Source organism: Haemaphysalis longicornis, unplaced genomic scaffold (assembly GCF_048455015.1).
Source record: "Haemaphysalis longicornis isolate Haplotype H1 unplaced genomic scaffold, Haemaphysalis longicornis Haplotype H1 scaffold_3, whole genome shotgun sequence".
Lineage (NCBI taxonomy): Eukaryota > Metazoa > Arthropoda > Arachnida > Ixodida > Ixodidae > Haemaphysalis > Haemaphysalis longicornis.
The window spans coordinates 154,729,890-154,743,487 of NW_027526335.1; the positions used below are offsets into that span (position 1 = coordinate 154,729,890).

Here is a 13,598-nt window from a genome sequence, read left to right on the forward strand (position 1 = left end):
TTGTAGAGCGAGAACGAATTGATCAACTTACTTTACCTTGGGGATTTCCCCTAAATCTGGTCGATTAGTAGCCAATGTATTGGCAGCAGATGGGAATTCTCAACCGTTCGCAACTCCACAGTGAACTGCAGCGACCTAATTATGACACGTGCTATCATGATACAATGCAATACGAACAACAGAGTGCATGGCTCGCAGCACAAGCCTCACATCGCGGCAACGAGCCGCGTATGCGCAGCACGAACAAGTTACCAGAGTTCGTGTCCTACCTTGGTATGCAAAGACCATCATTCGGTGTGTGAGCATTTCAGTTTGTCTTCCCACCGCCAACTTACGAGAGCGTTACCTAACTTCGTCGCTGTGCTGAGTGAAAACGGTGCACACAGCTACATTTCTTTGGTTTTTTTTTTATTCCGTGCCAAGCACTCAATAGACGATGGAAAGACAAAAGTCTTTCCATAGCGATGTTGGTTGCGAACTTCCATTGGCGCATACACGCCTCGCCGCCACGATGAGCACATGTACTGAAAGTCACGCGCTCCGTTGTTCGTATTCCAGTGCATCACAACAGTACATGCAACTCGGCATAATAATAGAATCATCCTATCTACCACAAGCACAATGATTTCTTTTCCCCCAAGCCGTCTAGATTAGGTTGAGAGCTACAGAGCGTTCATGAGAGGGTTGGCTACTGACGGCCCACGACATGAAGGAATCCCAAGGGGTGAACCATGTACAGCTTTGCTCGCACCCACAAAAGTGAATGAATGAAATGTCTTTATTTACTGAAGGATGGCTCTTTGGCCCAATAGGGAGGAAAGGGGTGTAGGAGAGAAGACAGAAAGAAAAGAAAGAACTGCATAATGCTGTACATTCACAATCACATGCGGCGATCAACGCCTGCCTCGTGAGCGAACGCCCAGGGGGAGAGCAGTGTGGCGCGGCTGTTGTTGCTGAGGGTGGTCCATTGGTGCAGGGTGGTGATGTGCGGTGCCAAGTACTCGGCACGGAGGTCCTGGCAGCCAGGGAGCTGCCACAGCAAGGGGTTCACTGTTGGGCACACTTGCATGGTGCACGTGGAGCAGCTCACTATGGGGCCCTCTTCCTGGTCGTCGTCGTCAGCAGACCCAGGCCTGCATCGGTTGGTGGCCCGCCATTTGGCGAGCACGTCTTCTGTCAGTGCGGCCCCCGCATGTGCCTCGTAGATGAGGACGCGAGCCCCTTGTGGCCGTCCTCGGGGCAGTGGGTGGTGGTTGGTGGGGATGTGCCACCAAAGGGCGTGCCTTCGCTCCTCCTTGGCTGTTAGAATTTGGCTGTTGGGTCAGGGTCGTCTGGTGCGGGCATAGCCTGGGTCGCCAGGGTGGAGCAGTCGTCCATATGCTCGCTCGCCAACGCCTAAGCGGCTCCATCGCCTATGCTACCGGCGTGACCTGGTACCCAGTCCACCCCCAACTCCACTCCATAGTGCCTGTACAGCACTGTGCTTGCCACTTCAATCCCATGAGCAAGCATGCCAGTCCTGGGGGTGCAGCCAGGGATTTTTATGGCCTCTCTACTGTCCGTGTAGATGACCACCCTCTCCGCTGTCTGCCTCAGTCCTCGACGGGTCTTCCCACAAACCTCGTCTACTGCACACAGGATGGCGGACAGTGCAATCTGGCCTGGCCTGGGTTGATGCTCATACACGTGGATCTGTCTGCATGTGCCGACAGGGGAGGTCACAGCCAGCCCGGCTCTGTGCGTGATGGAGTCCCAGGTAGCTGCCGTGAACACTGCTGCTCTACGCTCAGCTTCTCTGGAAGCTCGAGGAGCACATCGAGCCAAGGTTCCAGCAGGCGTGGCAGCTTGGGTGCATCGGGGGGTATTTCTTTTGTGAGGGTGAGGAGTCCTCTGCCCGCTGGCCTTCATTGTGCGCCTCGATAAAGGCTTTGAGGGGAGTTACCATTTTTATTTCTTATTATATTTCTACTTGCTATTGATTGGCTATTTACATTTGCAGTGTCACGATTTGCCCCAAATTTGTGAACGTGGGAGGATCGTGGCACCCTCCAGCCAAGTGACGACCTGCAGTCTGCTGCTGGTGACGGGTCACTGACCACGAGCTGCTGCGCTCGTCGGTGTTTATTGGCCAGCCAAACACCGTGTGGCACACCGAGCCCTGCGGGGCCACCGAACTTAGCGGCCAACAAAGATTAGGGCCACATACTCGTCACATGCAGTGATTTATTTATTTATTGCCATCAATATGCATCTATACACATTACAAACTATACACATATCCGTACTGGCTGCTCAAACGATTGGCTCATACAACACAGAATATTTAAGCCAGCAATGTTTTTTTTTTTCGTACAGAAACAATGTCAGAAACAGTGGAGATCAACAGACAGGCGGAAAAAGCTCCGTGCAAGTGCAGGTATCGTGGAGAGGGAAAGAGACGTGGAAGAGGATACGGACCTGTACAATAGAAGAGGGGGAGGAGGGTAATCTGCTTCATCCATTCCCTCCCTACCCCACCTCTCTGCACAAACTGCATCAGAGATGGACAACATGCAAACACCAACTTGAGAGAATTTGGCCATGGGCAAAATGCCGCCGTGTTGGTCACGTTGGCAAGGCTTTTGGGCAAACTGCACGCCAACAACTTACAAGTGAAAAAAAAAAGTTAACAGCGAAACAGAAAGTAGAGACAACTGCAAAGTGTTTTTCTCACTGGCGTAAGCGGCTTCCTCAGTACATTGGCTCCCTGCCTCGAACAGTGCACCTCGCTGCCCGTGGGCCAGGGGGGCCTCCTTCGAAGTGCTGCAAGTGAGAAGGCATAAGAATATGAGAAGCCTGTTACGTCCACTGCACAAAGGCAGCCTGGTTAAAGAAAGGGAGCTGAGCAGCAACAGCTTCACTGCACAAAATGGGTTGTGGTACACCACCACCTTTACGACCAACCATTGCCAGTTAGATCAAAATTCAAATTCTCAAGGTATTACGTAATGAAACTGCACCTAGTACACCAGACCGGTGGGTTTGAAGAATGTTGCCGAAATTGCAGCTCTGAGCTTTATTCCATGGGCTGCGTAAAATATACCATTCCTTACCACGCTGTCACACCGCGCTTTCGTGGAAGACTGACTAGATGAGAGATCCCGGTGCAGAAGTGGAGGACGTAACTTAAAGCTACTCAGTGTACACCAGTGTACACCAGTGTACACCAGGCCTCATGTATGAAAAACCAATCCACGGTTGGCCCCTTTGCACTGGAACCAAACAAGGGCAAGCGCGGGGTAAAATCACCAGCTCTGCTGGCAGACAAGTCGGGTAGTACTCGAGTGCTCGCGGCTGCCGCCGTAAGTCACAAAAGAAATCCCCTGGAAACATTGGTAAATATAGCCTAGCTTAACACTCCCTAATTTGAAGAGCAAGCTTTTCCCACTTGATGTGCCCACCCATACTTGCCTGTGTGTCCGACATTGTGTTACCGGTCAGAAAATAATCACGTGCTCCGTATTCCCAGAAATTAACTGACACACCAATTGTAGGCGGGCCAGTTGGTATGTCACTGAGCAAGGAACAGTGAGAAAATGCTAGAGAATCGAAGGGAGCGCATGGACCCAGCCACAAATTCAACAATGGCTTGTGGCATATGAGGTAGCATCGGGATTAGAAATTAACAAGAAAAATTACCCCACCTTCCCGCGAGGGGAACCCTGTGGAGATGCGACGCATCTTGGGGGTTCACTTGGTGTTTCCGTTGGGTTGATTCTCTAATTGCGTGAAACGTGTGAGGAACGCGTATGATGTATTCTTTATTTAACACGCGGCGTAACGTTAACGATGACGGCCTTGTGGTCCCTGAAGTGTACGGGTAGTGGATGGTGAAGTAACGGAACCACCGTGCAATTTGCAGCGAAGATCAAGTCTATGCACGTGCCCGAAATCAGAACGCCGGTGCTGGAACGACCGCGGCTATGACGCAATGTGGCCCGGCTATGACGCAACACAATCCAACACAATCCACTTTAATCCAACCCAAATCCAAGCCAAGCCAACCCAACCCAATCGAATCCAATCCAATGCCCCTCGCAAAAGAGTGTTCGCTATCGGAGAGGAGAATGGGGGAGGGGTGTGGACGGACAACAACAACGCCGTATGGAGGGGCAAGGCGAGTGAATGAGATGCAGTCGCATCTAAAATCTATAAGGAATGCCGCACATGCACGATGTGCCAAAAAAAGTAGGCAAAAAGGCATAGCGTAGTAGTATATGCTGCATTTTCGGCCCCCTGCAAACTCTCGGGCTTGTGTGGTCTCAGTGCCATAAACGGAGAGGCCACGAACAGAGTGCCACGACGACCACGACATCCCTAAGCACTTTCAGTGCACCACTGATGCAATATATGAGATGTCGATGTCACGAGGCAAGGTATACATCGGACAAACGGGGGGGTGTTCACATAAAGGACAGGGCCAGGGAACACTGTGCTTCTCTCAACCCTTCAGCCGGTGCGCATATGCCGATTCACGGTCCTAAGAGTGGCTGCACACCACTGCCGGAAAACATTCCAGTCACAGAAACAAGCCGCACTAAGCTTGAGTGCAAAATATCAGGGACATTTTATACCAGGACTGCAATGGGAAGGCAAACGGTGTATCAGCGCGGAATCTTGAGGCCTCACCAACGAGAAATTTTCACCTTAGTTAGTCCGTGCGACTTTTTTGTTGTTGTTGCTTGATTGTGCATTGTTGAGAAACGTCGGTATCATTGTCGACAACCTGGCCATTTCAAACAAAGCAATAACCCCAATACCTGCATCCGAGTACTCGCTACGCTTGCATTTGGGATGGATCATATTTTACAATAGTCAGTTGCTAGTCCAGTCTCAACCTGTCTATCAGTGCCCCTGTCAGTGTCTATTTTAGCTGGTTTTGATTCCTTCAATCCACCATCCAACACATCCAGTTTCCTACATTGTCTCATCACCCATTTTCCCTCCCCGGTACCCTCCCATCTACCAATAATTTCATCATTCAGGAGTCCAGTGTACTCGCTGAACTTTCCCCCTCCTCATCTCACCATTGGATGCTGCATCGGGTAGCCAACGTGCTGTCGCCGTGGCCTCTCCCACTCGAAGTCCGCCATGGCTGGATACGGCCGCTTCGACTTTGTGGCAGCCACCCCGCGGGCAGAAGGCACTGCAACACACAAAACGCATTTCCTTTTTGTTTTTTTAACCTCCCTCAAGCTATAACTGTAAAATGGCTGGGGAGTCACAACTGGTCCATACACTTTCCTCAGTATCTCCCTAGTTTGTTGAAAGTTTTCTATAAAAATTGTATCGCTGTAACTGGGACAAACCAGTATTTTTAATTAACTTTGTACTTTGTCTTTATGGCCTCTCTAAGTTGTTTCCCCGAGTACTACCGGAAAAAAGAAAAGCCTGTTCCCGAGCGAAGCAGGGACAGCAACTCAAAAACCCGAGCGCTACCTGGGTGGACAGTGCGGTGGTCCCAGCCTGAACAGTCACCCAACCGCTTTCTGTTGATGATCACGCGCAAGTCGCAGTCAGCGGACCACGGGCCGTTGTACGGCTCTTGCTCCTGGATGGTGTCGTGGAAATTGATGCGGCGCCTTGGACCTGCAAAAACAAAAAGCACATGTACAAGCACTCGCGGTTCAAAGAACGAGTGCACTTATTGGCTAAGCTGAATTGGCGCAGCTGAGGTAACCACGAGAGCCTGGCCTTAAACTTATTGAAATCATGGGACAGGGGCCTGGTCCCTCTGGGATGGTACAACCATCCTCACGATGGTTGTACCATCCCAAGAGAATGGAGAACTTGTTTCCGTACCCAACACCACGCCTATGAATTGGTGGTTATAGTGTGCTGATGAGATGCATAAATTTAATTGCTCCACGTAAGGCGAAAATAGTACTCACGACGCATCCAAAATGCAGCAGTGAAATGAGATGGAGAATTACCGTACGATCAAACACATCTGGATAGGTTTCTCAAGAAGGAAAGGATTGGTCACCCCCCTCCCTCTTCCACTTTCACCCACGTGCATGCATGCACACACACAAAAAACACATATAATGGCCACCCTGTCATGAAAAAGAAACTTGACACCTTATAAAGCACCTTGAAACGGAAGCGGGTAAATGACTGCGATAGGCCCTTGGACACCTACCGTAGCATTTTCATCAGCTGCTTGTGTTGGGGGGGATGAAACAATTTGACAATATCATACACAAACATTCGCCACACTTTGCCACGGCACTGGACGTCCCGAATGTGTGCAGCAAGCAGCACAACTAGCCCAGTCAGCCCTCCTGTTCATATTCGAATTTCAGTAACTGTGTACCGAGTCAAGTGCACCGCACGGCATGCTGGGAAAAATCAAGGGACACACCCACCTCTATCAAAGGAGGCAGGGCCTGGTCGCCATTGTTCATCCAAGTCCTGGTACGGAAAAGAGAACAGGGGTGAGACAGCTAAATCTGTTTTGGGAGCAGTTTGTGGAGCAGCAAAATTTCGATTTTGGAGCAGAAGAACCTTGATTTGGAGCAGAAGAACGACATTTATTATGTCACCTTAGGAGCCTAAAATTTCAAGTTTTTGGCAACTTGGAGGAGAAAACTGCACTTTTTAATCAGTTTCGAACGTGCATAATACTGAAAAAGCCTTTCAATAAACTTTTTTTCTACCGGAGCATCACAAGGTACGATTTTTACAAACCATTTTTTTTACTTTTTAGGCTCTGTGCATAGATAGCATGGAGTGCCGTCGAAGATAGTGAATTCCCACGGCTCGCGAGCTCGCTGTCAAAGGCAGCAATAACTCAGCGTTTTACAACACTGCAATGAGTCCGAAATTTCATTTCAAGCACGCACTGGTCCTCACACTCAAGGCCGAAACATGGCGAATTCGCGGGCATCACTTTGTTTTGATGAACTCCTGTCTTTCGAGTCGCGCAACTTCCCGCAACAACTCAAACGATCAAATGCAAACCCAGCCACCCCCAAACCAAAACCACGGCAGAAATCGGCGTAGAGCATTCTTCCTGAACCCCGAGCAGCTTCTTCGCCCGGCGGCCACGTTTTCCAATCTTCACCACACCAAGATGGCGGCGGCCAGTTATGTCGTTCCGGAGACACGGCGCTCCGAAAATTGCTGTTTTTTCACCAACTTGCACAAGCAGTTTGTTGCCTCCGTACACAGTAGTATTTTTTCTGCAGGAATTTGCAATGGTTTTCGATGGGAAAACATTAAAAACTCACAGAATATTATAACATGTGCAACCCGACATTGTCATTTTTGAAAAAGCTGCCTCGGGGACAATTTTATGCAGGTTTTTTATTGAATGATCAATCAATTAAACCTTTAAAAACAGCATGACCTTGGGGGTGCTGGAAAATTATGCCATCAGTAAGCATTTTCCCCACTGAAACTGACGGGAGCATTTAAATCCTTGGCTCTCGGGCTGTTTTGGAGCAGTTTGGCGCAATTTTTGCAATTTTCAAGCTTTTGAAGCAGCCCGGCGCTGGAAAACCAATTTGCATCAAAACTGCGCAATATGCGCAGCTGTCTCACCCCCGAGAGAACACAGTCTGTAGCAGCCCTAAACGTCTTCAAACAGCACAAACTGTTTCTTAGTTGCATTGTTTTTTCTTTTCCTCTCAGGTCTTGTTAATTCACTACACTAAGGTACAACAACTTAAAAATGACAACAGAACTTCGTGTGTTTTCCTTAATACTGAGGGTATTTGTTCGAAGTCTGCAACAAAACTGGTATCCCTGTCATCAGGTCAGAGCAGTCTTGTTAGCAGGGCAGTTAGCAAGACCGAGCAGCGGGACCAGAGTCCAAGCCCCCAAGGATCCCCAGACTACCGGCTCCTCTGAGAACTAGTCCTCCCCAATGGACCCACCATGCTTCCTGCAGGCGGGCCTCCCAGGGCGTACTGGTGCCAGAAGTGAGCTTGCTCCTGGATGCGGTGGACGTCATAGTGGTCCCTGATGCCCATCTGCAAAAAAGGGTGTTCGTTGAAAAGTAGGGGAATGTAATACTTCGTAGGGTAGGGTAATGTAAGTAGGGTAATACTTCGAGTAATGCAAAATTACATTTGGCTCCAAATCAAACGGCACTACGCAAAAGAGTTTCGAATAAATTTGCAAAGTATTACAAAGTTTGAAAGCACGCACCAGCATTCTCCGTTCATGGCGATTGAAAAATAGGAACCACAAAAAACCGGTTCTGCCTTCCAGGACCAAACTTCAAACGGTCGTAACTTTTGGTGCAGACCAGATAGAACTATGATGTTAGTCTTATTGCCCTCCTTGATTTGTGCGCAGTTTACTGGTACCTTCTTCAACTGCATCCCTCCAGCACATCTTTTACAAAAGCTGTCAAAAAATCAATTTGAAAAATTTCAATGAAGTTGAATATAGTCGTTTTACACAAAAACAAACTTTATATCTACAGTCACATTGAAGAACTACATAAGCCCCCCCAATCTTCATTGTCATATCTCTAAGAATAAAGTTTTTCATCAAAGACCCCTGTGCCCCCTCAAATGAGCCCTGTATTTTTCTGCAGGCTCTTATAGTTACTGAAGCATGCTCGAGAAATTGGAAATTTTAGTTTTCTTACCGAAGAAAGGTAAACATTTGCTTCATCCTGCAACTATTCAAAGAGAATCACTATTCGCTTCGCATTCGACTCAAAACCAGAAATCACGGTTCACATAGTACCCTTATTTAAAAGAGTTAAAACTTTTCGCCTTCATTCTTTCTTTTAACACCGAGCGCACAGTACAACTACCTGGGAGATGTCATTGGCCGTGAAGAGCCACAGGCTACTGGGGTCCACCCCCTGTTGCAGCAGCGCCCTGGCGTACTGGAAGATCCTCCTGTGCCCCACGCCAGCCTGCTCCAGGAACACCGACCACCAGCGCAAACTGGGTCTGGCCAAACCTGCACGCGACGATAACCGGAGCACACGTGTTCCTCGGTTGCTTGTGACACCAAAAGTGGTTCCGGCTGAAGACAAAGAGGCCCTCGTCCAAAAGTTTAACGGGTGACACCTGTGCAATATTGCAAGCAATTCTCAGCACACAAACCAACAACAGAAACTGCACTCTACATTCACGGCGCTTGCTTCGCTGCCACTTGTATTGGCGCATGCTTAAATGTTAAACTCAGCCTGCCGAAAAATATACAGAAAAGAAACAGGGGGAATGTCTAACAGTAACACCTGCCACCCTTTCTAACACACAGCATACTGCAGTCTATTCCCGCTACAACGAAGTCCACTTCAACGAAATATTTCCAATTCACCGTCAGCTAGCCATACAAGTCAATGCAACAAAGTCCTTGCCACAACGAACCATTTGTCTGGTTTGCTTTTGCTTCAACGAAATTTTTGCTGATTGGGGCTGGGTTTGAGCAATTATTTCACAATTAAATAAGCCTAACGCCAGCTATCTGTAACAAATAAGCATAACGCCAGCCATCTGTAACGTTTTATAGATTCAAGGTGCTTAGTTTCCCCGAAAACGTGCGCAACGCGCCCACGCTACCATTCACGAACAAAAACAAACTCATAGATGGAGGCCATTGTTTGCTGGGGATAACGATGTGGCTGGCCGTCTTTACATGAGGCGCAGGCCCGGTTTGCCAAGCTGGAGCTCAAGCCAATCCGTATCCAGTTGAAATTACGCGAATGTGCTCTGCTGCTGGTGCATCGTCGTCACGTATGCGTTGTGAGCAGCTCTCATTGCAGCTTAGTTCTTCAATAATGTTTTCGTGTTAAGTCTTGAACCCGCATCATCCTATCTTAGTCACGAGTACGCGGTGGCGATAACTGCAAGCACGCGCGGCTTGCCTGCCAAGGTCCGTTGCTGCCGTGCCTAGTCAGAGGATAAGATAACGGCACCTCAAGCGAAAGAAGGCTTTCGACCACCGAGCAGCTACCTGCAAGTAATCAGCTCGGTAGATATGCCTTGTTGTACAGCGGTATGTTTTGCGACTGCATTTCTTCAACAGTTCCCCACCCCCTAACGCACACTTTACGTGCTGGTAAAAAAAAAACAGATAACCATTGGTAGGCTTGTTATCCGAATAAACACGGCGCTATTGCGCATCAGTCCTTTTTCTAAAAATTGCTTTATGCTATCAGTGATGCGGATAATGTACGGGGGGTATTTTCTTGCCCTTCCATGGTGTGCTGGGGCAGATTTCGCCTCAGCGAATTTCCGCTTCAACAAAATTTTTTAAACGTCCCATCAATTTCGTTGTGGCGGGATTCGACTGTACTGCTATTCAGCTAACACCTGCACGGCTACAATTTATCACCCTTACGACACTGTTCTACTCAGAGACAACTTTAAGATGCAAACATTACTGGATCATCCCATTCTGACACAGATTACAATGCATCCAAGTCGCTCGATAACTTAGTCAGAGCCAACTTTGCACTAAGTTACGCCACATGGCAGAGTCATGCGACTAAAACGGGGAGGGCAGCGCAACAGTTGCCCCCAAATGCTGGCCGCGTCCACCCTTTCTTTCATCAACTGATTCTGCCAGTGTGCGAAACTCTGCTCCCAGTTTGATTGAAGCCAACCATCTTCCATACACTCGTTGGTAAGAGCCATGAAGCAAGTGTATATGAGTCAAAACACCCATTGCAGCAGACACAGGCAAGCGACTTCGCAACTGCGACAGCACGGGAGAGGGTGGCGGCACCTGTGGGCAAAATGACAGCGGCCACAATTCCTTCCGGGGCTGTGCGGCAGAATGCCGATTGCAGCGGCCGCGCAGTTCCTTTTCCCGCAATAGATGCCGCTAGCCTAACTTATGCCAAGTGCTTGTGACGTTATCTGGCTGCCACAGGAAGCGGAGTTTCCCCTCCTTTCCCCCCCTGCTTAGTTCTTACTCTACGGTAAGAGCACAATGTAACTGCCACTCACACGGAATAAGTCTGTACTCATAGACGTAAATGCCCTCTGCATATGACCGAATGGTGAATGGTCTTTGAAGACGATCACATGACCCGGGACCCACGTGCCACTTACCGGGTCCTCTGTGGGGCATGACAGGTGGGAGATCCGCATGCCACCGTGAATGGGAGTCGGCGGCAACATCCGATAATGGATCCTGGATAAGAAAAAGCGGTTACAATGATGCGAGTCAGGCTTAAAAAGTAGGGGTGTGCGCGAATGCTTTAAATTTCGAATACCATCGAGTATTCTTGTTAGTCACAGTGTGTTCGACTAAAAAAAAAATGCAAATTCCAAAATTCCCGAATATCCGGCCATGCCCGAATATTCTGGACAAGTTGAGCAAGTAATATGCAAGACGCGCATTCGGCTATGTGCGCGTAACTTATCCTAGTGCAATTCTTTTTTAATCGCATCCGTGTTACAACCGAGTAGCAGCCGCCAATGCTTGATAATGTAATAAGCATAACGGTGCAACAATTATCGCAGGTTTGCACGAGCCAAGCATCGAAGAACTGGCAAAAAATGCCACCGATGTTCATCTTTTCACGCGGAACGTAACGAAGGCACCTATATATGGCATGCAAGGTATTACACACTACAGCAACACCAAGGCGTGCATATCCCCTTAGGTACGCATGCACACACCAACAAAAAAATAAAAGATATCGACCAAAATATCTTTCTGGCGAGCGCAGCCATGTTATCTGCAAGGCGCAAAGGTCATGTGCAGCCCTCTGGGGCCTTGCCAGTTGCTTGTTGTTTTGGTAAAGATAAAGTGAGCTTGCAGATAGCAGGGCCCCTGCTTTGCCCAGATGAAGAAGATAAGGGCAGCTCGTAACGTGCAGTTCTCCCTTCCTACAGGTAAACGGAATAATCGACCAGATTTAGGAGAAATCTTCAAGGTGGATTAAGTTCTATGAAGGAAAGTTTGACATCCAGCTGAATGCAGCCAAACAGTTTCAATGGAAAGCTATACAGCTTTCTCAGAAACTTCGCAGTTGAAGAAAAATTCGTCCTTCTCCAGGATTCGAGCCCGGACCACCGCTTAACTGGAGCAGTCCCTCTGCCAACTGAGCTAACCAGGAGGCTAGCAGTTTGTAGCGCGAGAGCGAAGTGATCCCTAAATCTGGTCGATTACACCTGTCCTTCACTTCGAGTTGTTGATCAATTCGCTCTCGTGCTACAAACTGCTAGCCTCCTGGTTAGCTCAGTTGGTAGAGCGACTGCTCCGGTTAAGGGGGCAGACTGGTCTTAGAGCTATTCTTTTTATTTAGCAACCAATCTTAATGAAACTGCACTGCATTATTTGTGATGATTTTGTGATGATTTCAAATCTGCCATTAGATTTTTTTTAAGTTGATTGTATTTTGAGTTATTTAATGATTAATTGCCATTATTTTGGGTCACAGTTACAAAATAACCACTCCATACAGAATGGCAATTACCACGTGGCTAGGCAGACAAATGACTAAAGAATACAACGTAGGAAGCACTTTTTTGATTCAGCTATTTTTGGTCGTTTTACAACACAGTGAACTTCGCTTCTCCCGCGCTCTGCCAGAAATGGCTCACGGGTGGTACCAATTGAACACAATAATAATTTTTCAAAACCTCCATTTGAAAATTTTGTTTCCAACGTTGTATTCTCCACACATTTCGGTATCAGAAGCAAAAAGTATTACAGTTGTACCTGCTCTGGGTGCCGAGATATCTGAGGACGAAATGCTAGCTTTGCACTGCAAGAAAAGTGCTGTTTCACCATCGAATTCTGCGCTAACTGAGCTGTAGAGTGCACTTTAAAATGCTATTATAATATAATAACAACAAAATATGGTTCCTTTTGATGAGGAAGTTTACAGACTGATAGAAAAATAGCCGTGAAGACCGAAAATGCCATTTTTCAGAGAACGCTTTTTTTGACCATTTTTTGGCCCCAAAGACCCAACTGCCCTCTTAAAGGGGCACTGACACAAAAATTTTGCATCTTGTTTTTTTTTGTTGCGATAAGTCGCTAGTGGCCTACTTATCACTTGTAGAAACCTCATTTGCTTCCGCATGCGACGGTTGTTTAATCAGAGGCATTTTCAATGCGGCCAGTCGCAGTTTCAGTTTCAGCGGATGCCGTGAACCGACGGATTTTATGTGAACAAAGCTGACCATGTGACCGTCGGAGGGATATCACAGAGCAGAGCTGCCGTAGCACTGTCGAATCCGCATTGCCGGCAGTTTCTGCGAATGCCTCCACGTACTGATCTCGTGAGCCGCTTAATTAAAAAGCAACCGTGGACGTGATGCAGGAGCTGCGAGTGCAAGTGCTACCGCGGCTAAAGAACGACGCGCGACGCTCGGGACAGTGGGTGGCAAGACGTGCGCTGGGAGCAGCCGGCCAGTCTGCCTACAGGTCCGCCTACAGATGTGTTCGGCTTAGCACTGCGGCAGATATTCGATTGCCGCTCTCGTAAGCGATGCAGATGACAATTTTTAATGCAACCCGCCATCGCATCATTAACTCCTTTCTCAGAAGCTGCCACTTGGGTACAATTTCGTGCAGCGGTAACAAGCTATCACTCGAGCTACCTCCACTGGCCTGAGCCACTTCGCGGC

General features: G+C 48.3%; 1 protein-coding gene across 16 annotated transcripts in view; it reads right to left on the minus strand.

Moving 5' to 3' along the window:
• Positions 1 to 13,598, minus strand: part of LOC144175156 (uncharacterized) — a 100,484-nt gene that overhangs the window by 32,992 nt on the left and 53,894 nt on the right. For 15 of the 16 annotated variants that reach the window (XM_077704242.1, XM_077704248.1, XM_077704245.1 and 12 more), the window contains 7 exons: positions 11,067 to 11,148; positions 8,810 to 8,964; positions 7,920 to 8,015; positions 6,408 to 6,453; positions 5,479 to 5,628; positions 5,067 to 5,185; positions 2,714 to 2,802 (listed from right to left, as the gene is read on the minus strand). In XM_077704242.1, the coding sequence (XP_077560368.1) occupies positions 2,731 to 2,802; positions 5,067 to 5,185; positions 5,479 to 5,628; positions 6,408 to 6,453; positions 7,920 to 8,015; positions 8,810 to 8,964; positions 11,067 to 11,148 (720 nt within the window). In that variant the 3' untranslated portion in view covers positions 2,714 to 2,730. The remainder of the gene's footprint in view (positions 1 to 2,713; positions 2,803 to 5,066; positions 5,186 to 5,478; positions 5,629 to 6,407; positions 6,454 to 7,919; positions 8,016 to 8,809; positions 8,965 to 11,066; positions 11,149 to 13,598) is intronic. The other variant, XM_077704243.1, reaches the window with a different exon arrangement.